The sequence below is a fragment of the Stegostoma tigrinum genome, chromosome 1 (genome assembly GCF_030684315.1).
Source record: "Stegostoma tigrinum isolate sSteTig4 chromosome 1, sSteTig4.hap1, whole genome shotgun sequence".
NCBI lineage: Eukaryota > Metazoa > Chordata > Chondrichthyes > Orectolobiformes > Stegostomatidae > Stegostoma > Stegostoma tigrinum.
This window is the reverse complement of record NC_081354.1, coordinates 103,554,565-103,582,440: the sequence shown is the minus strand read 5'-3', so window position 1 is coordinate 103,582,440 and position 27,876 is coordinate 103,554,565. Positions and strand designations below refer to the sequence as shown.

Here is a 27,876-nt window from a genome sequence, read left to right as displayed (position 1 = left end):
GACAGATAATGAAGGACACCACTTTGATTGGGACAACACATCCATCCTAGGACAAGCCAAACAGAGACATGCACGAGAATTCCTAGAAGCATGGCATTCCAACCGGAATTTCATCAACAAACACATTGACTTCGAGCCAATCTACCATCCCCTGAGAAAAAGAACAGGAAATGACATCACCAACCCAAGGAAACCTAACTAGATAAATAGAAAGCGGGACATAACACCAGCGCTTGGTCGGAGGCTCACTGATGATGTTACCTAGAATGGTGACGAAACGTCTGAAAACTAACCTTCCAGCTCAGCGAGCAAACTCACATCCAGAACCTCAATCTGAGCTACAAACCTTCTCAAAACTCGCTATTTGATAACTTTAGCACACATTTGACGTAAACAGATTTATTTCAAGAGATAGTAGGAGCTGCCAATGCTGGAGAATCTGAGATAACACGGTGTGAAGCTGGATGAACATAGTAGGCCAAGCAGCTTCAGAGGAGCAAGAAAGCTGATGTTTCAGGTTGAGACCCTTCTTCAGAAGAGTCTCAACCCGAAACGTCAGCTTTCCTGCTCCTCTGATGCTGCTTGGCCTGCTGTGTTCATCCAGCTCTGCACAGATTTATTTCAAGCATTGCTTTGTTCATTTTTCATCCCAAGGAAATGTAACAGGGATAATAGTCTACATTTCTACACATTGTAATTAGAAAAGGTCAAAAGTCTAATTTTGCTAAGCAAGTTCAGCTGAATAAATTATGATGTATGTGACAATAAATGTCATTGACCATCAATGTGGTAAATCAAATTGACCCTATTTTGCAGATAATTACAGCAAAAACTTATAGTGTTATGAATTATAATTGTAAAAGCATCATTGCAATATAATGATAGGCAGGTTTGTAATGTTTATTATGATTTTTTGATAGAAATAGTGTGCAAGGATGTGTGTAAAATGTAAGATATTGGCACTATGTAATGATGGTTGTTTCAATGTCTAGTGTAGGGACGATGGGCCAAATAGCCTCCTTCTGCACCATAAACACTTCTGTGATTGTTTGTTTGTTGCAATTGCAACATTCTCATTAGTCACATGCTACATTCACAGCTGTTTGAATGTTCTTTCACCCGATGTGGGCATCAGAATTTGTTGCCCAACGGTAATTGTCCTCGAAGGTGGCAGCGAACTCCAGTCCAGCTGGTGTAGGTGCACTGTTAGGCATGGAGTTCAAGTTTTGACCAAACGGCAGTGAAGGAGCAGTGATATGCTTCTGAGTCAGGATGGTGTGTAGCCGAGGTGTTCGATGTTACAGGTTTGGAAGGTGTCGTTAGATGAGTGGAATTCTGAAGAGTACCTTGGAGATAGTATATTGCAACTACTACACGTTAGAACTAACTTGTTCCTTTGGGAATAAGTTACTTGCCTCAGAATTCCCAGCATCTGAAATATTGTTGTAGTTCTGGAATTTTTATGGCTGGTTCAGTTCAGCTTCTGACCAATGGTAATAATTTAGTCCTTCTGGTTAAAGGTGATTATAACTATTTCATTCTTGTCTTTCACAAGGATTTGAGGGGCTCCCCCACCATTGAGGATAAAGATGTTTGTTGAGCCTCCGCATCCTCGTAGTGAACAATTAAACAGCTAACATTCACCACTGGATATAGAAGGAGTACACAGCTAAACCTGATCTGTTGATTGTAAGGTTGCATAGCTGTACCTGTTACATTTTTGTGGCAAATCATATGTTGGAGCTTCATCAGGTTGATACCTCACAGGCTGCTCCTCACAATCCTCCCTGTATACTTCCTTGAAGCAGGGTTGATCTCCCAGCTTGATGATAGTAACAGAATAAGATTTATACCAGACCATGAGGTTAAAGATTGTAGTTGAATGCAGTGCTGTTGTTATTGGACCACAGCTCCTCATGGTTAGATAGTTTTGAGTTCTCCATGTGTTCTGACTCTATCCATTTAACATAATGGTAGAGCGGCATAACACAGCAGAGGGTGTTCTTAATTTGAAGATGGGAGCGTGTGCTGATGTTCTCTACCTATTCCGTGGTTCTTACCAATTCTGTCACAAACAGATGTATCCACAACGGTTAGTTTGAGGACAAGGCATGATAGGATTATAGGCAATTCAGCCATTCTGGTCAGTAGTGGGAGTGCAGAAAAGGTTTACCAGATTGACTTGGGGGTGGGGGGTTTTGGCGGAGTATGTTGAACAAATGAGAAGACTATGGATTTCTTAGTCCTCTATTCATTGAGGTTTAGGTGAATGAGAGGGCATTTCATTGAAGTATATAAAATTCTGAGTGGGCTGGATAGACTAGATGAAGGAACAGTGTTTTCCCTGGCCTCGAGCAAGGCGCCATGATCTCAGTGGCAGTGGGACATTTTGAATTAGGAAAAGGAGAAATACCTTCACTCAGAAGATAGTGAACACATAGAATTCTTTACCACAGATGGCTACAGAACCATAATGATTAATGTTTTTAAAGATATACATATATTTCTAGATGCAAAAGGTGTCAGTGGTTTTGGGGGCGTGGTGTTGGGATTAAGACTTTGAGATAGAGGATCAGCCATGATCCTGTTAATGAGTCAGAAAGGCCCAAGATGATGGTTCCATCATCTTGACAATGGATATTGTCATCTGAATCAAAATATATTCAGTGCCTTGCCACCATGAACACTTCCTCCAAGATCATCAGGTGGGGAAAGAGGTTCAGTAATAATCAGTATGATGTTTCCTTGTCCATTTTAAACTGAAGTTATGAGATTTCATTTGTTCCAGAGATAGTGTTAATAATTCATAATGCAACTCTCTCCAAGTTATATCCCGATTTACCACCTCCTCCATTTGGGGCTGTCCTTCCAGTGGAACAGGATTTATGACAATGGAGCATGGGACATTGGATGTAAGGTTTTGTAGATTCTGTGAGTGTGGCTATGACCTGGATTTTGTTCCCAAGTCAGGAGTGCAGACTGCGAATCCAAACTGAAAGAAATTGCCTCAAGAGTTGGGATCTTGCATTCCAAAGAGGCCAGTTTCTTGGGGATATTAAGAACTGCAGATACTGGAGAATTTAAGATAACAAGATGTGGAGCTGGATGAACACAGCAGGCCAAGCAGCATCAGAAGAGCAAGAAAGCTGATGTTCCGGGCCTAGACCCTTCATCAGAAATGGGGGAGGGGAAGAGGGTTCTGAAATAAATAGGGAGAGAGGGGGAGGCGGATCGGAGCTGGATAGAGGAGAATATAGGTGGAGAGGAGGTAGACAGGTCAAAGAGGCGGGGATGGAGCCAGTAAAGGTAAGTGTAAGTGGGGAGGTAGGGAGGAGGCAAATTAGTCCAGGGAGCACGGACAGGTCGGGGGCGGGGTGCGGGATGAGGTTAGTACATAGGAAATGGGGGTAGACCTTGAGGTGGGAGGAAGGGATAGGTAAGAGCATGAACAGGTTAGGGAGGCAGGGACGAACTGGGCTGGTTTTGGGATGCAGTTGGGGTAGGAGAGATTTTGAAGCTTGTGAAATCAACATTGATACCATTGGGCTGCAGGATTCCCAAACGGAATATGAGTTGCTGTTCCTGCAACCTTCGGGTGGCATCGTTGTGGCACTGCAGGAGGCCCAGGATGGACATGTCATCTAAGGAATGGGAGGGGGAGTTGAAATGGTTCACGACTGGGAGGTGCAGTTGTTTATTGTGAACCGAGCGGAGGTGTTCTGCAGAGCAGTCCCCACCCTCCGCTTTGTTTCCCCGGTGTAGAGGAAGCCACAATGGGGACAGCAGATGCAGTATAACGCATTGGCAGATGTGCATGTAAACATCTGCTGGGTGTGGAAAGCCTTCTTGGGGCCTGGGAGGGGGTGAGGGAGGAAATGTGGGGACAGGTGTAGCACTTCCTGTATTTGCAGGGAAAAGTGCCAGGTGTGGTGGGGCTGGAGGGGAGTATGGTGCAGACAGGGGAGTCACAGAGAGAGTGGTCCCTCCGGAAAGCAGACAAGGGTGGGGAGGGAAATATATCTTTGCCAGTGGGGTCAGATTGCAGATGGCAGAAGTGTCGGAGGATGATGCATTGGATCCGGAGGTTGGGGGGGTGGTATGTGAGGATGAGGGGGGTTCTCTTTTCGCGGTTATTGCAGGGGGGCGGTGGTGTGAGGGATGAGTTGCGGGAAATGCAGGAGACACAGTCGAGGGCGTTCTCGACCACTTGCAGTGCTTGAAAAATGAGGACATCTGGGATGTATGGGAGTGGAATGCGTCATCCTGGGAGCAGATGTGGTGGAGGCGAAGGAATTGGGAATAGGGGATGGCATTTTTGCATGAAGGTGGGTGGGAGGATGTGTATTGTAGGTAGCTGTGGGAGTCAGTGGGCTTGAAATGGATATCGGTTTCTAGGTGGTTGCCGAAGATGGAGACAGAGAGGTCCAGGAAGGTGAGGGAGGTGTTAGAAGTAGCCCAGGTATTCTGGTTGAGTGACAGCAGATGGGTGCAGAGGCTGCCAAATGCAGGGTTAGGCTGATTTTTGGCCCCCTCTACCATTATCACAGCAACAGAGAGGGCTTGACATCATTTCAAAAATCCAGGCCTAAGGCAGGTTGTTGCCTTAATCAGCCTGTCGGACACCTTTCACATTAGCACATTGGACATTAGCACATTCAGCTGTTAGTAAGGAGGGCTTTGCAGTGCTGAATGTGCTGTTGTCATTTTGTAATTGATGCAAAGCATTCTTTTCAGTTTTATTCCTTTTCATCTTATGCATAGTAGCATAACTTAGTAACTTGGTAAGGTCATTTCAGAGGTCAGTTAAAAGTCAGTATTGCTGCTTTGGGCCTGGAGTCATACGTAGGCCAGACAAGGTAAGGGTAACAGATTTCCCTTCTGAAAAGAATTTTAATGAACCAGATGGGATTTTACCACAATTGTTGATTGATTCATGGTAACTTTGTTGAGACTTGCTTTCAATTTTACGTATTTACTATTCAATTGTAATTTTAATTAATTGATTGATTATGAATTCATTTGAACTTCTGTCCACAGAGCATTAACCTGTAGTTTACCTATTCAGTGTCATTACTTACGTACCATTGTCTTTCCCAAATATTGAAGCAGATATACATCAAGAAACAGGAATGTGCGGAATTATAGTGATCTTTAATGTTCAAGGTATAATACTACTGATTGCTATTTGTAAGATGAATAAACTTACAATAAATAAGTTATAGGAAAACAGTTGTGCCCTGTTCACTGTAATTCTGATCAAAAACATTATGGAGAGATTTTAAGAACTGTTTAATAATGCTGAAGTTTCAAAAGTGATGGAAGTACTAAATTTGAATTGTGTGAACAGTGACATATGATGTTCATGAGTGGAGGGTTCCTAGTTACGAGCTGCACTCTCAGATTCTTCCCATCTAAGTAAAATATTTCCACAATATGAAGAATGATTTCTTAAGGTATTATCAGAAAACAGAAAGAAAATGAGGATTTGATCCTGGTTTACCACCATGTGGTGAAAATGTAACTGCATTAATTTTTAATGAATGAGATGTATCTACTGTTCTAATAAACTGATTGATGTTAACAGGAATACACAATCGATGTGTTCTTTCGACAAAGTTGGAAAGATGAAAGACTAAAATTTAAGGGTCCAATGAACATTCTTCGATTGAACAACCTGATGGCCAGTAAGATATGGACACCAGACACATTCTTTTATAATGGCAAGAAGTCAGTGGCACATAACATGACCATGCCAAACAAACTGCTACGAATCCAAGATGATGGGAAGCTTCTATACACGATGAGGTAAAATGTCCAATATTTAAAAGCTGCAATAACTAATTATGCAACTCCTCCATTTTGTCAGCCAGTGTTCAATACCCCTGCCCTGACGCTAGTGTTCATGAAGACATGCATATGCAGAGGTGGAAACTAAAACTTGTAAATAACTAAAATATCAGTCTAATCTGATGTCAGCCTACAATGGCCAGGTAGCTTGTTGATCCTTCCAAAACCTGATTTTGGATTACATTAGATTAGATTCCCTACAGTGTGGAAACAGGCCCTTCAGCCCAACAAGTCACACCGCCCCTTGGGGCATCCCACCCTGACCCATCCCCCTCTAACCCACACAACCCTGAACACTATGGGCAACTTTAGCATGGCCGATCCACTTAGCCTGCACATCTTTGGACTGTGGGAGGAAACCGGAGAACCCGGAGCAAATCCACACAGACACGGGGAGAATGTGCAAACTCCGCACAGGCAGTTGCCTGAGGCTGGAATTGAACCCGGGTCCCTGGCACTGTGAGGCTGTAGTACTAACCACTGAGCCACAGTGGATTGTTTCAAAAGTCTTTTAACTGCAGCACAGGTCATTGCCATAGCCCTGAAAATGGTATGAATCATGTTTACTCACTGTTAGCTCATAATTGCAATTATTTGTGTACGAAATTCACATACACTACGGGTAAAAATGCAGAGGTAGTAGGAACTGCCGATGCTCGAGAATCTGAGATAACAAGGTATAGAGCTGAATGAACACAGCAGGCCACGCGGCATCAGAGCAACAGAAAAACTGATGTTTTGGGTCGAGACCCTTCTTCCGAAGAATGCAACCATGGCCATGTGTGGCACTCCAATGGTGAAACTGGAAAAGTGCATCTTTTCTGCTGTCTACTTTTTTGTTCATTTTTTCACTGTTACAATGGGAATTTAAAACAACAGAGGCATGTGTATGTGTGCGCCATGAGTGATTATTAGCAAGAAAACCTCACAGCACATAAACTTGTTATCAGTTGGCAATGTAGCATGAAAGTGAGGACTATAAAAAAGCACCCTGAACAAACAGGGAGACTCTGCAGCATGGCCGCAACTTTCCAGTCCAATTTCATTGCTATGGCAGAAGATGTTTTGACAAGGAGAAGCGGGTGTGTCTGTTTTATGAACGTAGATTTTTCTTGTAATTGATACATTTTATATTGATTTCACTTTATTCGGATATGCATTATCATTATTTGTTAAAACTAACTGAATCAAAGAGATAAATATACAACATGCCTCATGATTGGCATCCAACATTGGTGATGGGGGCCTGGGAATATTCCTTTATGTGGAAGAAGTGTGGTTCTTTTTTGCAGTAATTGAGTATTTATATTAGAGTTCAATGTTGCAGTTGCTACTCTCTGAGACGTAGCTAAACTTGCTGACTCAGCTGATTATCCCTTCTTTGCATCGTAAAGAAAATTATCGACATCACTCTCAGTAGGAAGAGTTGAAATGTTATGGGTGAATTGAAAGCCTGTAAGGACTCTCCCAAGCAACAGCCCAAAATGCACACACATTTTAGTGTTACTGAGCCAGCCCATTATGTCTGACATGTTCTTACGTTTCCTCGTCCCATCCCCATCCCCAACCTTTGTATTTCCTTAGATTCCTCTTCCATGCTTACAACTTCCTCCACAATCTCTTCACTGTTGACTTGCCTTGCTGGCCCTGAGCCTTTGTGTACGCTGCCATTCTCCTGCTCTCCTCCCTAGTCACGCAGAGTCCAACCAGGAAAATTGCTGGTCTCAGTCAAACTGCGCTAAGCTGTGTCTATGTCACTTTTAAATAAATGTGAATGAGGTGGCAAGAGCTTCTCATGTGTGGCTCACTGTATCAGGAACATAAGACATAGTTACAAACAATGCCATATGGAGCTGGGGGGACACAGCACACCAGGCAGCATCAGAGGGGTAGGAAAGTTGACATTTCAGGATGGGACTCTCATTTCTGAAGAAGGGTCCCGACCCAAAACGTCAACTTTCCTGCTCCTCTGATGCTGCCTGGCCTGCTGTGTTCCTCCAACTCCATATGGTGCTGACTCTGACTCCAGCATCTGCAGTTCTTGCTATCTCTGAGGCAGAGTTATAATGTGTTTTAATGGGCGTTCATGGAATGCAAGTATGTTACAAGAAAGAAAGTGTTGATAGATATCATGAGGCCTGAACCACTACAAACTAAACCCTGAGCTAATGTCTAAGTTTGAAGCTCCATTGGGAAAACATCCTGTCACTGTCATCACATGTCCCAGACTTGCAGACCCCATTATCACTCTGAGGCCCTCATCAATGTAAAGGCAAAGAAGATTCATAAGAGTATAAAAGACATAGAAGCTAAGCAGCTACATGCACCCATCTTACAAATCTGGGCCTTTCGTTCCTTTTATTCATCCATTTAAATCTGTAGCCCTAGAAGTTGTTCTGACAGCTTTGAGAGCTAAGGCCCAGTATGCTGTACAGCAAGAATTCAACTATTCCAGTTAGATAGGCAACATCCACCTTTTATGAATAAGGACAAAAAAATGCGTTGTTTACCAATGGCCAGAACTGTTGATGTCTTTTTGTCAAATGCAGTTAAAACTTTTCAAACACCGCAATCCCCTCCATGGCAAGGCCGAAACGTAACGGAGCTGAATGTGCTGTCAGAGATATTATTTAAGGGAACTATTTTCTGCTGCTCCTGTTGCCACTGGCCGTCATGTCCACCCTCCTCCTCAACCACCAAATACCCAACTCTAATGCTGGATGCGACCTGTGGATCTACTTACCTTAGGACTGATGTGAAGTTACTAGGAGCCTGAGCTCCGACTCACTGACCATCACTTTACTTTGCCTGCCATTTTCAAGGACTTATGTCAGCACTCTTCAGCACTTTTAAAATTGCACCATTTTAGTTTTTCTGCCTCTAAATTTCAATTCATAAAATAAATCGCATCACACTGTCTTATGTTTAATTTCACCTGCCACGTACCTTCCCATTTCACTATTCAGCCTGTTACTATCCTTCTCACTGTTTACTACACTTCTAAGTTTTGCACTAGTTGCAGTGAAAGTGTTTATTTTGTTTTGAAGTCAAATTAAGTTGTGTGAAATTATTCATTTACACAGGAACATGGAAAAATGTGAAGAGCATCAAAATGTTTTTCTATCAAAGTTGGCACACTAATTTATTTTATTTTTAGCTTCGTCATTTAAAAAATACAAAGTACAAGTGGTCTGCAATTGAAGAGTTACAAAGTTGAAACAGTTGGGTGATGCATTTATATTTTATTGATGTCACCTCATGCTGCTGTGACGGATTGATTAATTGTCATTCTCCAAGTACAGTAAGATCACTTTATGCATAACAGGGATCATATGAGCCTGAAGAAGCCAACTCTTCAATATATCTATTAATATTAGCAAAAGCTGTAAAACAAAAGTTCTACGAGTTCAAGTTGCCCTATTCTTCTATTGAAAATGTCAATTACAACAGGTTGTGAACTGTGAGATTTAGAAATGATACAATTTGATAATGAACTGAATTATGGATTTAAATTTTTGAAATAGGAGATGGAGTAGGCCCCCAAGCCTGCTCCATCATTCATATACACTCAGGGCTGATTGTTGCTTTAACTCAAGTTTCTCACCTTCCTCAATAATCCACAATAATCATAACCTAAAGATTCATCCTGTTGCAGATCAAAACTCTATTCAATTCAGTCTTGGATATATATTCACAGGCCAAGTATCCCCTGCACTTTGAGATGGAGATTTACAAAGATTAATAATCCTCTCAGAGAGAAAGAAAACCTCTTCATCTCTTCCATAAGTGAGGGACCCCTTGTTTTTAAGCGGTGCCCCCATCCTAGATTCCCTTACAAGAAGAAACATTCTCAGCACTTACCCTGTCAATGCTATTTTGAACCTGATGTTTGAGTTAGATAATGTCTCATTTCCATAAATTGAGCAGAGGCCCAAACTACTGAATATTTCTTCATAAGATAGCCCGTTCATCCTAGGGATCAACCTAGTGAATTTCTCTGGACAGATTCCAATGGAAGGGTATCAGAGTGGTATACAGTAATCTAACTGCAATTTAACTAATGCTCATGACAGTTTTCATAAAACCTCTTGCTCTTAATCTCCATTTCCTTTACAACAAAGATACTCATGACATGGCATGCTATGTAACGGTAGTACTTTTAGCTAGTCACTGAATGTGTGTTCTCACAGGCTTACTGTCCAAGCAGAATGTCCAATGCATTTGGAGGATTTTCCAATGGATGCACATGCTTGTCCCTTGAAATTTGGGAGCTGTGAGTACTGAAATTTGTAAATGATGTTGCTTTTTGATGATATTTGTATCATGATTTTGAGCCTACTGATATATTATGTGTGTTTTATAATTTAGTAATTAAGCTGAAACTAAATGCAGTATATTAACAGAGATGCTTATCCATCTAAAGTAAACACCTCTGGTAGTATTCATAAGAAGTCTTGTATCCTGTTTTAAGTGTTTTATATTAAATCCATCAAATATAATTTCAAACCTATTGTATTCTGCACAATTTATTATTATATCGCAATATTCTCAAAATCAACAAAAAGGAGAATTTAGAGGTACAAAAAATAAGCAGCCAGTTTGTTAATCATTCAGTTTACACTATCGCAAAAGATCTACTTTATACTTTACGAGTTCTCAGTTTAGGATTGCCTCTTACAGCTCTGTAATTGTTAACAGCAATTCTCAGAGTACTTTGTGTACCTGATGTAAGACTCATGACTTATTCTAGTTTCTACAACAGCAGATGCCAGGCAAATAGCATTTCTAAAAATTCAAATATTATCTAACTCTTTCTCCCTCCCTCCAACTCTTTCTTTCTCACCTCTTTATTTTGTTCTTTATTTCTCCCACCCTTCCTTCTCTCTTTCTCCCTCACTGCTTTCTCCCCTTTTCGTTTCTTCTTTCTCCTTACCTTGCTTCCCACCTTCCCCTCCCTATTTCTGTTTCCCACCTTCCTTCCTTGCTCATTATCCCTACCCTCCCTCCCCCTTCTTTCTTTGCTTTCTTCCTTTTCTCCCTCCATCCCCTCCCCTTCCCTTGTTCATCCTTCCCTCTGTCTTGCTCTTCATTGCTCCCTCCCATCTTCTTTCGTTTTCTCCCTCCTTCCTTCCCTTCCTCCTTTTCCCTCCCCATTTCTCAGCCCACCCACCTATTTTCTCTCTCACTTTCTGTTCCCACTTTTAAAAATATATTTAACTGTATTTTCCCATGGTTGATTGTGTAATTGGACCTCGGCATGTAGGTAGTTGTAGGGTTTCTGTCAAATAATCTGGCATTTTCTGCTGTAGAGTTTTGTTTTGACAACCTGAGGTCCCTTTGGTTTTCCATCTGGGAGCACTCACTCAACAGGAGGCTTCAGCCTCAGGCAGGTCACCTAATTTTACACAAGGGAATGTGTAGTGGAGGGAGGGCAAGGAGTCTGATCCATGACACTGACTGCGGTGTGCCACACCATGGCATGGGGAACTAGGGAAGATGCCAAGGGAGGTTGCCCTTACCTACTTCCTGTTGATGGTCTTCATGAAGCCTGGGAAATCTAAGCAGCAGTAAATAACTCAGCAAAACATGTTAAACTTAAGGTCGCCAATCTCATTAAAATAATTAAATGGTTAACTCGCCTCTTGTGAGCAGGTTGACTGTTCCTCCCATGTCATCCTCTATTAAACACCAAGATAAGCAGGTCAGGTCAGGCTTTAAGTGTTTAAGGTTGTAACATCTTACACAAAACCCTTAGGTTTTTGTGGCTAAGATTCAACCCTGCAAATCTCTGCCTTGTTTCTGGACTTCCAACCATTAAATGGACCATTTTTTCAGGAATATAAGTGTAGCCCAATGAGCTTACTGTTCTGGCTTTATTTTCTGTGCCAACTGATCTCAACCGTGATCAGCAGCTGTGGAAAGTCTCTGGAAGTTTTCTATACTTCTGAACCAGTAAAAGCAGACAATAAAATGAATCACCACAGCTGTTCTTCTGAATGCTGACCTGTGGAATTATCTTACCCCCAATTTGTTAAGTCCTGATAGTTCCCCAGGACCCACTTCTTTGTCTTTACTGAGTGCTGCGAATTGCTGTAAAAAGATTTGCGGATATACTGGTGGGTATACCCACAATGAGCTTTTAGCAGTCAAACTGACAAACTTGCATTGGTCTGGCTGGGGATTTACAGAGGTCAAAACTGTGGGAATGTCCAGAAGCCAGCTTAAATCTGCCAAATTCCAGGATTACTTCAGATGAGTTTGACTGGTTCCATCTGCCCTCGTCGGGAGAAGGGACTTAGCAAGATAATTATGTTAATCACTCAGTTCTTGCCATATTTCAAGCTGCATTCAAATTTTGAGAATGTGTGTTAACATCCCCAAAATGTTCTCAGTACAGATGTGACAACTGCAACTTGGAGACAGTCAGGATTGCAGATGCTGGAAGTCAGAGTCAATAGATGTGGGGCTGGAAGAGCACAGGAGGTCAGACAGCATCTGAAGAGCAGGAAGGCTAATGTTTCAAGCCAAAATCTTCTCAGATGCGGTCTGGCCTACAGTGTTTTTCCAGCTCCACATCTATAGCCAACCGCATCTGTACAGTACCCCTACCAGCACTGACAGTGACATCATTCATCTCATTTGCTCATATCTATTGTGCTTCTTTGAGTGCTGCCATGTTGTTTACTGGCAGTGTTTCACAAAGTGTTCATGCACAGAGCATGTGTGCATGCACACAACTTCCACGTACACACAATGTAAACCTGTTAGAGGTGTCTGGAGAGACAGCCTCAAATTTAATGCAGCATCAATGGGTTTCTGAAGGGTTTTTTGAAACTAAGGTGAAGACTGAATGACAATTGATAGTGCTTATTTGAAGGTCAGGTGAACATAGTATGAAATATTGATTGTTTCCAGACAATTTTTTATCTATAGCAACTTTTTTATAAAGCATATTTAACATAGTCAAATAGCCAAAGGTACATTCAATACAGAATTATCAAACAGAATTTGACATTTAACCACAAAAGGAGATATTTGGGCAGATGCAAAAGCGTCTTAACGGAGGAAAAAGTAGAATTGGAGTGTCTCAGACAGGGAATTCCCGAGATAGTGAAGGTAGCTGTTGAATGGTGCAGTGATTAATTGGAAGTGCTCACTGCATATTACTCATGTGAAGTATCTCCTGTATAGTGCCTTGGTGAGACCATGTTTAGACTATTGTATGTAGTTTTGGCCTCCTTCTCAAAGTGTGCAGCAATGGTGAGGCTGGATGAACACAGCAGGCCCAGCAGTATCTCAGGAGCACAAAAGCTGACATTTCAGGCCTAGACCCTTCGTCAGAGAGGGGGATGGGGTGAGGGTTCTGGAATAAATAGGGAGAGAGGGGGAGGCAGACCGAAGATGGAGAGTAAAGAAGATAGGTGGAGAGGAGAGTATAGGTGGGGAGGTAGGGAGGGGTTAGGTCAGTCCAGGGAGGATGGACAGGTCAAGGAGGTGGGATGAGGTTAGTAGGTAGGAGATGGAGGTGCGGCTTGGGGTGGGAGGAAGGGATGGGTGAGAGGAAGAACAGGTTAGGGAAGCAGAGACAGGTTGGACTGGTTTTGGGATGCAGTGGGTGGAGGGGAAGAGCTGGGCTGGTTGTGTGGTGCAGTGGGGGGAGGGGATGAACTGGGCTGGTTTTGGGATGCGGTAGGGGAAGGAGAGATTTTGAAGCTGGTGAAGTCCACATTGATACCATTGGGCTGCAGGGTTCCCAAGCGGAATATGAGTTGCTGTTCCTGCAACCTTCGGGTGGCATCATTGTGGCACTGCAGAAGGCCCATGATGGACATGCCATCGAAAGAGTGGGAGGGGGTGTGGAAATGGTTTGCGACTGGGAGGTGCAGTTGTTTATTGCGAACCGAGCGGAGGTGTTCTGCAAAGCGGTCCCCAAGCTTCCGCTTGGTTTCCCCAATGTAGAGGAAGCCACACCGGGTACAATGGATGCAGTATACCACATTGGCAGATGTGCAGGTGAACCTCTGCTTAATATGGAAAGTCATCTTGGGGCCTGGGATGGGGGTGAGGGAGGAGGTGTGGGGGCAAGTGTAGCATTTCCTGCGGTTGCAGGTGAAGGTGCTGGATGTGGTGGGGTTGGAGGGCAGTGTGGAGCGAACAAGGGAGTCACGGAGAGAGTGGTCTCTCTGGAAAGCAGACAAGGGTGGGGATGGAAAAATGTCTTGGGTGGTGGAGTCGGATTGTAGATGGTGGAAGTGTCGGAGGATGATACTTGCAGCAATGGTTCACCAGTCTGGCTTCAGGGTTTATAAGTTTGGTGTATGAGGTGAGAGTGGGTCAAGTAGACCTATATTCACTGGTATTTAAAAAAATGAGAGGGGATCCCATTGAAGTCAGTAAAAGCTTGACAGGACTGTACAGACTGACTGCAGGGATGATGTTATCCTTGATTGGGAGAGTCTAATTAAGAGGGCCATGGTCTCAGGATATGGGGTAGATCGCTTTGGACTCTGATGAGGAGACATGTCTTCACCTACAGGGTGGTGAACCTGTGGAAGTTTCAAACACTGAAGACTGTGGAAATTGATTATATTTAAGAAAGAAATACGTAAATTGTTTCTTAAAGAATAAAGGTCTCCATGTGAATGGGATCAGAGTGGGTATGTGGCACTGAAGTAGATGATCAATCATGACCATGTTGAATGGACTTTACTAAAAGCATTTGACAAGGTCCCTCATAGCTGACTGGTCCAGAATATTGAGTCACATGGAATCCCTGGTGATTTGGCAAGTTGAATGCAAATTTGGCTTTGTCATGGACAGAGGATAGTTATAGAGGTGTGCTATTCTGTCAGGAAGCCTGTGACCAACTGTGTTCTGCAAGGATTAACCCTGGGATCTCTGTTGTTTATAACATGCATAAATGACTTGGATGAAAATATAGTTGGTCTGAATACATAAGCTGGCAGATGACACAGAGTTGGTGGAGTTGTGAATAGTGATGAACATTGTCAAAGGATACAGTAGGATATAGACCAGTTGCAAAGTTGGTCAGAGAAATGGCATTTTAGAAGATCAAATGTGAGAGGAAAGTATGCAGTAAATGGCAGGACCCTGAGGAGCATTGACATACAGAAGAATCTTGGGATGCAAGTCAATAGCTCCCTGAAAGTGTCATCACCAGTGGATAAGGAGATAAAGAAGGTATATGGTACATTTGACTTCATTGGTCGGGGCATTGAGTTTAAAATTAGCGAGTCATGTTGCAGCGGTATAAAACTTTAGTTAGGCCACATTGGGAGTACTGTGCGTAGTTTTGGTTGCCACACTGTAGGAAGGATATGGAGACTTTGGAGAGGGTCCTAGAGAGGTTTATCAGAGGTTGCCCTGGATTGGAATGCATTAACTATAAGGAGAGATTGGACAAGAGATTGTGTTGTTTTCACAAGAGTGTTGGAGGTAGAGGAATGACCTGACAGAGGTATATAGAAATATGAGAGGCATGGATAGGCCAGATAATCAAGAGTCTTTTTACGAGGGTGGAAATGTCAAATTTGAGGGGCATTGGTTAAATGTGAGAGGAGTAAAGTTTAAAAGAGATGTGCAAGGTAATTGTTTTTTACACAGAGGGTGGTAGATGCCTGGAACACACAGGGAGGTGGGAAATTGAATATAATAGCACAGTTTAAAAGGTTTTTAGACAGACATGTGAACAAGCATGAAATAAAGGATACGGACCACGTCGGGGTGGCACGGTGGCTCAGTGGTTAGCATTGCTGCCTCACAGCATCAGGGACCCGGTTTCGATTCCACCCTTGGATGACAACGTGTGGAGTTTGTGCATTCCTTTCCTGTCTGTGTGGATTTCCTACGGGTGCTCCAGTTTCCTCCCACAGGTCAGAGATGCGCAGGGTAGGTGGATTGGTCATGGGGAATGTAAGGCTACAGTGATAGGGTTGGGGGTAGGTCTGGGTGGGATGGTGTTTGGAGGGTTGTGTGGATTTGTTGGGCTGAATGGCCTGCTTCCACACTGTAGGGATTCTGTACGCAGTAGATGTGATAGTTTGAAATAGTACCATGGTTGTCACAGATGTGGTGGGGTGAAGGGCCTGTTCCCTTTGCTGTACAATTCTGTCTTCTATCAGATGTTTGCCAAGATCAGCTTTGCAGCAGTGAGAGTCAGTCGAATGGCACGGCTGCTCAGGTTTGAATGACTGGCTGGCTTTCCACGGTTCCCACTCCTGCCAATCCACACACCTCTGGATTAGCTAAGTATATTTTTAACCTGCATCAAGATGCAGTATGTGAAAAAGAAGGATTGCTGTGCTATATTCCAGTCCATTTACCATGATGTTTTCATCCAAGCTACCCAATGTCTTTCAATCTGCAAACAGACTTGAAAGATGGTGGTTCAGAGATGAAGGATCACTTTAAAACTAAGCTGATGACATCTGTAAGAAACTCAAGCAATGAAGCCCGAAGGGATATAATAACAAGATAACTACCAGCTGTGTCACTGAGCAAGCACTTCCCTCATATGAGACTACAAAGCTTTACTGTTCCTTTTCCTACTGCTCCCACACTGGGAGAGCTGGTTTGGTTTCAGCACAGCTAGAGCCTGCCCACTCAGATCTGACTGCTGTGTTACTGTTGGTTGATGAACTATAGCTTTTAGATTTCCAGAGGGCAGTGGCAAAGACTGTTCTGGTTGAATCAGTCCTTAGAGAGAAGGCAGTGTGTTGGCTAAAGACTGATAGGGAATGTTCTTATAGTGGAATCCCCACTGCTATGTTCAGTTTTGCAGTCATCCTTCCCATGGGCTAGGCATCTTTCATGCGTACCACTGCGCTGAGCTGCTGCTATGGAGGTGATGTGCCATGGTGGTCATGGCCCACCAGAGTGTATTTGATTGCCTTCACTTATGCTGCACAGATCCAGCCAGAGTACCCATGGAAAAACGGTCCTCGCAGTGCTGTTGCTGTGAATCCAATCAGGCTTGAGATGAACTCTTTCGGGCTGTCTGCAAACATAAACAGCATTCAGGGAAAGCTGTCAGTGCATCAGAAATTTCCTGCTGGCCCTCACTGATGATGGTTTTCACTGACCATCTTAGGATTGAGCACTTTGTGTCCTGCTGAGCAGGGCTTTGGAAGGAGCATCTGCCGTCCAACACACACTCACCACACAACTGGCTGCTGTTGGTGCTGTGTGAGCTGTGAATCACTGGGTGAAGGTCTGGCTACCACCTAACTGGATCTGGGGAAGTATGAGTCTCCGTATTAGTACACGACAAGCCTAAGTGCTGTGATGGTGCACCCACAGGAGAAATAAACTACTAGAAGAATTCCTCACCTTCATGCGACTGCAACTATTGCTGAATACACAAAAGCCTTGGCAGAGAGAAAAAAATGAAGTAGTTTTGGCAAGTTAAGAATGTTGGAACTTACCATGGTGAAGATAATCACCAGTTAATCAGTATGTTATGCGACATACAGATTGATTAAATTTAATTGATAGTTGGTACTTTGCATATTGTCTTCGCAGATGACCAAGGATACTGAAATGCTATTAGTCTCCTCACTTCTTCATCTGAAGTTTAAGTATGAAATGTTTTTGTAGTGTTCTGTGATTTCTTCTGCACCGGATTGGCTTTTTAAATACGCAAGTTCAGAATGTGCCAGTTTGGTCAGCATCATGTCTGCTACTGTATATTTAACACCGAAACGAAAGGTCATAATACAATGAGGTGATTCGTGGAAATGACTATCTGACACATTGAAAACCCTTCCAGGTTGGTCTCTGACCAAGAGACTAACCCCTACACTGAACGAATCTCCAAGTTGATATCAGAGTCAAACATTCTGACAAGCTTTTTATTTGTATAAAAGGTTTGAAATTACGTATTTTGAGCAAAATACGGTGTCAAAAAGAACATAAAGTCATGTTGCAGGAAGAATGTAAGTGATGAACACCAAAGCAGCATTTGACTGACTATTACAGGAAGGAACCTCAGCAAAACATCCAATTGGTCAGTAGAAATTCATCAGAGATGAGATGCTACAGAAGCAGACTACAGTGTCAAAAAGAACATAAAGTCATGTTGCAGGAAGAATGTAAGTGATGAACACCAAAGCAGCATTTGACTGACTATTACAGGAAGGAACCTCAGCAAAACATCCAACTGGTCAGTAGAAATTCATCAGAGATGAGATGCTACAGAAGCAGACTGCAGAAGATAGTGATTAAGATTTAAAAAGTCAAGTCATTCCAACTTCATAGAAACATCTTCGACTCAAGCTTCATCAGCTGTAATCTTGCACAGGCCAGAGGCAGGTATTTCACTGACTGTTGCAACTCCATTCACAAATCTACAATAATGATGCAATCCCTGTCAGCAGATTGCAGACCATGATAACATGCAGGTTTGAAAAGACAAGTGGCAGGTAACAACGCATAATTACCAGCTAATGACCAGCTTTCAGAAGTAACAGCCTAGCATTTCTTCTTGACTGTCAGTGTCATTTCTGACTCGAAGCTTAATTCAGCCACATTGAGATGGGTAGTACAGCAGAAGAGCCTGATGCTGAGCAGTTGGGAATGTGTGGATGAATTCTTGATCTCTCACATCCTGGCTCCAATCTCCAAGGCTCTAGCCTATAATGACATTGTAACTATTTACTTGGATGTATGTGCTTGCACGTGTGAGGCAATCCTGGAGAAAACATTCAGTTGACCAGGGGCTTTTATTAGCTGATTCAAAGCCTACTTTGAATGTACCACTTCATCCCTGGTACATTTAATGTCTGCAGTACGAATAATGCAAAGATGCACTTCAACAACTTAACAAAATAATCCATTGTATTTCTCTCCCCCCAACCCCCCTCTCTCTCTCTCTCTCTCTATATATATATATATATATTACCAGAAAGGACAAGTGCAGCCATGTTGTGGGAACAGCACCCACTTCAAATAACTCATTGTTCTGAAGGTTTACAACACGTCAGGGCAAAATACTATACCACTTCCTTAAGATTTTAGAGATGGACAATGAATATGGTTTAGCCAGCATTGTTGGAATACCATGATGTAGTAAAAAACAACTTCCAATGCCTAACACTTGGAGCAATATGTGTATTTCAACAGTATTTACCTTTGCTTTTAAAGGCATTGCAAAGGGCAAAATTCAGGTGGTTTTGAATCTGGGTGTGTTCTAAAATTTGAAGAAACAGTGAATAATGATTTGTTGCTGACATTTTATTCTGATTACAGAATAAACATGTCGAACTGCAGCTGCTCCTGTTTCTCGATCAACCTGGCTTACAGGCAACACATGGCTTGTGGGGTCACTGCTGTCAGGATTATAAACAAGAGTGACTATCCAATCAGGATAAGGTGGACAGTGGATTCAGCCAATCAATTAGTTTCACTGTCTTCAGGTTTTGAACTGTTTTCCATCCAAGAGCAAGCACTGTTTCTGTCTGAAGCCTGGCAAATATGACTGCTAGAGACCATCTTTGACAAGTGTTTGGCTTTGAAGCAATAGGTTTTGTGAATAGAAATAAGACAAGAGTTAATATTTCACTGATTTGCTCCAAATCCACAGTGATGTTAGAAGTCTTCATAGACACTCGCCAACATATTTGCATTTTCAGAAGAACAGTCCCAACATACTATTTATTATGCAATCCGAATTTGCACGTTGAGTCCCCTTTCCACACTCGCACCTCTCATAACTTTATTCTGCATTTCCTCCAGGGTTTCAGTCATTCACAAAGTCTAACAGAACCATGAAGATTTGTCAAAAAGCGAGCAGTAATTTAGCCCATTAAGTTTGTGCCAGCACCGTTGCACTATGAGAAGGATTGAACACTTTGTTAGTTAGTTAATTAGTTCTGTACCTTTAAGATATTTATGTAACACCATGACATGTGGCGTTGTGGTGTAAAAGGTACTAACCTTGCCTTCAGACACTTTATAACAGAGCCCGCATTGTCAGTCAGTCAGCTATATCTATGTCATGTAAAGTCACATCCGTCATCACAGAAGCCAGATTGTGCATAAGCCTATGATATTATTGCAGGAAAAGTAGTTAATAAACTGCAAGACATGTTTCATCATGAACCCAACTCTCTATATGTTGTGTGAATTAACATATGGAAAATCATGCAGCACGTCATCAATCTTCGAAAAATCCAACATTGATGCCACTACTCGCTGTTCTTATTTCAGCCGTGTGTTTTCCTCTCCTTAATATGTTTATCCAATTTTGCTTTGAACAATGAAATTGTCTATGCTTAAACATTTCATACGACAAAGATATTGCATGTTCCAAGAAAACATATGCTGAGAGGTAAATTATTATTGCAATCCACTGTTCCCAGCTACTGCTATTCTTGGAGGGGTAGCAGAAAAATACACCAGACCTGCCCACCTTGTGCCAAGAATGTTTAATTTCACATTTGACTCTCTTCCAATGTGAAACAGTTTATTCTATAGCAACATCTTTTCATCACTTCTTCACTTGACGCACCCCTAGCAGCTTTCTGTGTAGTATTGCATCTACCACCTACTTCTCCCTCTCTCGCCCGCCCCCTCATCCCTACCCCACAATGCCAAATTAGTAACTATATTGGCTCAACCGGCAAACAGTAATATATAAGTTGGCTGAACCCAGTGAATGTGAATATTGTGGTCAGGCCTGACACTGAAGTTAGTGATGAAAGGATTTCCATTACATTCAAACCTCCAATATGTTTTGATGCATTCCACATGAAAGCAGTTCAAGAAAAAAATTGAGGTCATTGACATCTGTAGCAGTGAACTAAATGTCTAATGTTTTATATTTATTTTGCCTTACAAATCACAACAGTGACAAGGTAGTGACACCATTCTTGTCTGTATTATGGTGTTGTCTGGAGCAGAAATAAAGATTGATCTCCTTAACTGTTTTCTTAGGGAATTATGTCTTGTACCTGTACTGAAAATCACCAGCCCATAAGATTGTAATATAATTCATGCTGTTCTTGCCATTTTCTGTGAGTTTTTCGATTTACCCCGAGTCTTCCCTAAGATTGTTGCTCATTGATATGTGACGGCAATGATTTTTAAATCTTGCAGTTTTATAATTCCTGTTGCCAATGATGATCTATCACTCAGAAAAACTCACAAATACTCTAAATGATGCAGCTTCTTAAATTCATGTGCAGTCATCTGATTATGAAACTACAGTTCACAAAGATATTCATTATTTATGAGACGCTCTTCATGTACAAAAGAAGCAACAAAAGCAGATGTGTACACAGGAATAAATCATTCTACAGCCCAATAGAACTCTAATGGCAGTCATTTCCTGTTAGTCATAGTGCCCATCAACAGGGAAACAGACCCTTCGGCCCAACTCGCCCACGCTGACCAGGTTGCTTGAACCAATCTAGTCCCATTTGCCTTCATTTGCTCCTTATCCTTCTAAACCTTTCCTATCCATGTACCTATTCAAATGGCTTGTAATATTGTCATTGTAGCAACCTCTACCACTTTCTCCAGCTCATTCCATATGCACACCACCCTCGATGTGAAAAAGTTACCCCCATGTCACTTTTAAATCTTTCCCCTTTCATCTTAAACCTCTGCCGTCTAGTTTTGAACACTACTATCCTGGAGAAAAGACCTTGGCTACTCACCTTATCTACAAACCTCATGAATTTATAAATCTCAAAAAGGTCACTCCTCAATCTCCGACATTCTAGGGATAAGAGTCCCAGCCTGTCTAACCTCTCTTATAACTCAAACCTTTCAGTTTCGGTAACATGCTTGTAAATCGTTTTTGCTCTCTTTTCAGTTTAGCCACACCCTTCCTGTAGCAGGGCGAGCAAAATTGTATGTAGAACTCCAAATGTGGCCTTCCCAATGTTTTATACAGCCATGACATGATATCCCAACTCATGTATACACTGCTCTAAATGATGAAGACAAGCATGCCGAATGCCTTCTTCACCATCCTGTCAACCTGTGACACCACTTTTAAACAGCTATATACTCACACACCTTGGCATCTCTATTTGTCAACACTCCCCAGGGCCTTGCTATTAACTGTGTAAGTCCTGCCCTGGTATGTCTTGTCAAAATGCAACACCTTAATGCACTTATCAACATCGAACTCCACCCACCATTACCCAGTCCACTGGCCCAGTTGATCAAGATCCTATTGTACTCTTAGATAACATTTATCAATTTAGGTGTCATCTGCAAACTTAGTCATCATTCCTCCTATATTCTCATCCAAATCATTGACAAAAATGATAATTAACAATGGACATAGCACTAATCCTTCTAACACACCGCTGGTCACAGGCCTCCCTGAATTGCAACCCTCTACCACCACTCTCTGTCTGCTACCATCAAGCACATTTTGCATCCAGTTGGCTAACTCCTCATGGATCCCGTGTGATCTAACCTTACTAGCCCATCTACCAAGTGGAAATTTGTTGAAGGCCTAGCTAAAGACCATGCAGAGAATGTCTACCACTCTACCTTCTTCTGTTTCCTTGGTCACATATTCAAAGAACTCAATCAAATTTGCAAGACACAATGTCCTACACAGAAAGCCATGCTGGCTATCCTTAATCAGTGCTTGCCTTTCCAAATGCCTGTGGATCCCATCCTTCAGAATTCTCTCCAGCAACTTAACCACCAATGACGTTATGCTCACCAGTCGGCAGTTCCTTGGCTTTTCCTTGCAGCTTTTCTTAAATAATGGCACAACATCAGCCACCCTTCAGTCATCCAGCACCTCAACTGTGGCTGTTTCATTCCTTGCTTTCCAGAATGGCCAGGAACACACTCGTGGAGCCATAGATTCAGACAGCATAGATACAGACCCTTCGGTTCAACTCATCCACGCTGACCAGACATCCCAATCCCACCTTTTGCCAGCATTTGACCCATATACATCTAAACCCTTCCTATCATAAACCCACCCAACTGCCTTGTAAATGTTTTAATTGTACAGACGTCCATCACTTTGCAGTTCAAGCTACATACTAACCACTTGCTGTGTAAAAAAAAATTCTTTCCTTTAAAGTATCTAAATCCCACAGCTTCCAAAAACCATTCCTGTCCCTGAGTTACCCAAGTCTCTGTAATAGCCACAATATTGTAGTTCCAAGTACTGACCCATGCTGTAAGTTCATCCGCCTTCTTTCTGATACTTCTAGAATTGAAGTACACACACTTCAAACCATCTCTGTGTCCACAATTACGTTCCATCAACTGCATTTCTTTATTAACAACCTCACGCCATGTTGTTTCAGAGATAGTAGGAACTGCAGATGCTGGAGAATCTGAGATCACAAGGTGTACAGCTGGATGAACACAGCAGGCCAAGCAGCATCAGAGGAGCAGGAAAGCCGACTTTTCGGGCCTAGTCCCTTCTTCAGAAATGTCAGCTTTCCTACTCCGATGATGCTGCTTGGCCTGCTGTGTTCATCCAGCTCTACACCTTGTGATCTCACTCCCTGTTGTGCCTCTTGGAAGGCTGAATACCTCATCCTCAGAATTACAAATCTGGTTCCCCACCCCCTGCCAATCTAGTTTAAACCATCCCATATAGCTCGAGCAAACGTCCCTGTCAGGATACTTGTGCACTTCTGGTTCAGATACAACACGTCCTTCCTGTACAGGTCCCACCTTCCCCAGAATGTGCTCTAATTATCTACGTAATGGAAGCCCTCCCTCCTACACCAGCCCTGTAGTCGCGTGTTTAGCTGCACTCTCTCCCTATTTCTTACCACATTATCACGTGGTACTGGTAGTAATCCAGACATAACTACCCTGTTTGTCCTGGACTTCAGCTTCCAACCTAACTCCCTGTACTCGTTTTTCACATTCGCAGTCCTTTTTCTACCTATGTCATTGGTACCATGACTGCTGGTTGCTCACCCTCCCCCTTAAGGATCCTGAAAGCACGATCCGAGAAGTCATGGACCCTGGCACCTGGAAGGCAACATACCATCCGTTCATCTCATTTGTATCCACAGAACCACCTGTCTGTGCCTCTTCCTTATGAATCCCCCACTACAATTGCTCTCCTGTTCTCCCCACTTCCCCTCTGTACCACAGGGTCAGGCTCAGTGCCAGAGACCTTCCCGCTATGGCCTTCCCCTGGTAGGCTGTCCCCCCCCAACAGTATCCAATATGGTATACTTGTTATTGAGGGGGATGGCCACAGGGGATCCCTGCACTGTCTGCCCATTCCCTTTCCCCTTCCTGACAGTCGCCCATCTACCTTTTTCCTGTACCTTGGGTGCGACCACCTCCTTATAACTCTTCCCTATCACCGCCTCTGCCTCCCGAATGCTCCGGAGTTCATTCAGCTCCAGCTCCAGTTCCCTAACATGGTCTGTGAGGAGCTGGAGTTGGTGAAGACAGAGGGGACACCAGCAGTGACCCTTACCTCGCACATCCTGCAAGAGGAGCATGCAACTGCCCTAGCTTCCATTCCCTCTACTCTCGATTCCCAGAAGAATAAAAAAAAAGCCTTACCTTAGCGACACTCCACGTAGACTTTTATTTTTGGTTGGAGCAGGATGGGTGGGAGACAGTCTGCATGTAGTGTTTCGGATTTAGCCAATGCCCGAATATATTAGTTCATTTCTCAGCTTGCGCCCTGACCACTTCCACTGCTGAAAGCAACAAAGAAAAGCTACAGGGAAAACAGATAAAAGGCTGTGATCTGGTACAATTTAATACCATTAACAGACTAAATACATCGACAAGTGAGTGATCCTCCACGGGACCAGAGTGGCTCCTCGAAAAGTAAAAATCAACTCAGCTGGCACTTCGACGGCCACTGGGATAGTCTGGGCACTCACTCACTCAGATCATGGATCCCATTCCAGCAGCTAAGGCAGTGTACTCACAGTGGCCGAGGACTTGCTCAGCTTTTGAAGGAAGTGGTATCCAGGACAATAGACTCTGGACCCCCATCCCCTGTATATTCTGCACGCCTCGATGGAATCGTTGGCTGCAACTGTTCCACGTGGAGGCTGCTGAGCATCCGCTGCTTTATGTTCTTGGCCCTAGGTTTGCTAGCACACCCGCTCCTCTTCTCCTGCATGTCCATTGCATTGCAGCATCGACAATGCTAACTCCTGCTCTGGTTGAGCCTGTCAGTCACATTTAACAAGGAACCTGTCTGGGGACCATACAAAACAGAATAGGTCCTTCGCATCACTCACAATTGGCAGCTTTGCACATTGCATCATAGAGTGGAGCACATGGACCAAGAAGGTCTTCCGCATGGCATTTTAACATTAAGCAGTCATGTTGCAAAGAGACGGTAGGAGATTATAAAGGTCATGTTGCCATAATCCTACCAGACCATAGGGCTGCTCACTCATTAGACAGACAGAGAGAGAAACAACTCAAGTTAGTTTAAACTGAGGGTCACCGCACCTCAGACGACAGGAAAGGTTGAGAAGGAGGCTCTTTCAATGGTAGCCTCAGCCCCAGTGTAGGGAGCAAACCTACGCTGTTGAAATCATTCTACATTGCAAACCAAACATCGAGCCAGCTGAGCTAACCAACCCACAGGCAATTGTCGGTGCTATATGAACATTGAGACCTTATACTCCCAGCTCCACATCACTGAAGAAAGACATAGTGGCACATGGAAGCATTTTGCAGACTGCTCACAGTTCAAGGTGAGAGGAATCAGTTCCATGCCCCTGTGCAGCCTGTGATATGTTCCATGAGCTTTGTGGGATGCTCTTTGGCAGAGCAGTGTGGACTTGATGGGCTGAATGGCCTGCATCCCACATTGAAGGGATTCTAAGATTCTACTGTGCTTTGCAGTCTGTTAGTGCTTCTTTTAAGGTTGCCTGTGTTTAATTCAGTTTCAAAGAATTAGACCCAAGCAACCTTATCTTCAGTCTATAGTGACCAATGACATGACAAGGATTGCTTGTGACCAGGGTTTGTAACTCCCACATAGTTGTACACTGCGTGTGTTGGACACACATTATGACATGGTTACAGATGATTTCACCCTGTAATCTGCTCGTGCAATGGAGTTGCCCTTTGTAGTGCTTCCTGTCACTAAGGGGTTGAGCCTGCGTTTTGGCCCATTTAAAAAAGAAACTCTGACTCGCCCTATTCTGGATGTGGCAGCAATTGTTTTCCAGTGAGATAGCAAGAACTGCAGAACTGGAGTCAGAGATAACACAGTGTGGAGCTGGAGGAACACAGCAGGCCAAGCAGCATCAGAGGAGCAGGAATGTTGCCTTTTTAGGTCGGGACCTTCTTTAGAAAGTTGTTTTCCAACGCTAAGTTATCTTATCTCCTGAGCTCAGTCACTATCATTCAGTCCAGTCCACCATCCTGATGCACACCCTGCCGCCATCATGGCCAAGGCCATTGTGGTGACTGCCCTTAACTCTCCTCCTGTAACATCTCATGCACCCCCGTGCATTAAATGCTCCCCCACACTCACGTGTCAAACTTCTTCCCATCACTGTCCATATTCCCTCAGCATCCCAGGTTACTGACTCCGATCCCCAGTATTAAGTCCTCGTCCACCTCGCCCTATCCTGACTTGAAGTTCACTGAGCTGACCTCCAGGAATGACTGTGGCCAACTGTCCCCTGGCCAACAGTCCTGACAGATCACTGACCAGACCCCCAGATACTCTCTGACCAGTACCCACACTGTATGCACTGGACCTACTGGACTAGCTATAGTCCACTTCATTTGGACCCTAGGAACTTTCTGCACAAAAGTGTCGATAGTCAATTCTCCTCCATCATGAAGCCTCCAAATTAGTACAGAAAGTTAGAGAATTCAACCAGTTTTGAATCTATTGAGGTACAACTTACTGAGGAATATTTAGAGTATTAAAAACTGACTTGAACTGTTGGTTGGCTGTTAAGCTCATATCCCAACTCACTATCCACTCCCCTGTGTACAAGCAGCTCAACTTCCTATAGCTACTAGACCCATGATAACCACAACCTCCCTCTACCCAACATCATTCTACCTCCGCCCAGGATCCAAATCCTCCAGCTATCAGCTTGACCCAATTGACCCAACACACACTAGCTGCCACCTTGAGGCTTCCCCTCCCTGGATATGTAATTTACACTCCACTGCTATCCTGAAACCAACCCAGACCTAACTCTATCTTGTAGCTCCACATTTTCACAGTCAACACTCACCTTAGCAGATACTCACACCACTGACTGATCCAATTTCCCCCACCTCCCAAGCCTGTCCCATCCTGAGCAGTCCATCACTGGCACTTGAACCGCCTGGCACCCTGACCCCTTAACCACCTGACACCCTCCCCCTACCCACACAAAAACTTACTTTTGCACAAAAACTGTCAAAGTGCTTGATTAAAAACCAAAAGAGCGGTGGATGCTGTAAATCAGGAATAAAAACAGAAATTGCTGGAGAAGTTCAGCAAGCCTGGCAGCCTCTGAGTAGAGAAATTGGAGTTCATGTTTTGGGTCCAGTGACCCTTCCTCAGAACGTGCTTGATTGTGTTGCTGTGCATTGAAGTCACAGACTGCTGTCACAAACATGCTCACTTCTGCAGATGGGATTGTAACTTCCACCAAGATTATCCCAACTGCTGGATTCCTGGACAGGATCACGACAGAAGGCCCCTGGCCAGGAATCTCGAGTACGGAAAATATTTTCAATTAAGTGGGTAAGTTTCAAACTGATCAGGGATGAAAATGAGATTTCTGACCCTGATTGGAATATCTGAGCCTGTGTTTTTATTTCGAATGGTTTCCTGGTGAAACTCTGGTGTCAGTTATTTTAATTAGCCAGCAAAATGTAATAGAAATCTACTGTCCTCTGTGTTGCCTGTTAAAGTAGTTACTGTAAGCAGAACACACTGCTCCTGGGTCTTTAATATGGGCCTGGACTTTGTTGTAAGCTGGAGAAGAGCAGCTTTTCCCCATTCTCCTTGTGTCATATAACCACAGATTTTAACAGGCTGTAAATGCTTCTTGCCATCCAGCTTCAGTA

The 27,876-nt window shown here is 43.3% G+C and overlaps 1 protein-coding gene across 10 annotated transcripts in view; it reads left to right on the top strand.

Moving 5' to 3' along the window:
* The window catches only part of LOC125458109 (gamma-aminobutyric acid receptor subunit alpha-2), a 222,924-nt gene that overhangs the window by 134,822 nt on the left and 60,226 nt on the right, over positions 1-27,876 (top strand). For all 10 annotated transcript variants that reach the window (XM_048543026.2, XM_048543028.2, XM_048543033.2 and 7 more), the window contains exons 5-6: positions 5,585-5,805; positions 10,038-10,120. In XM_048543026.2, the coding sequence (XP_048398983.1) occupies positions 5,585-5,805; positions 10,038-10,120 (304 nt within the window). The remainder of the gene's footprint in view (positions 1-5,584; positions 5,806-10,037; positions 10,121-27,876) is intronic.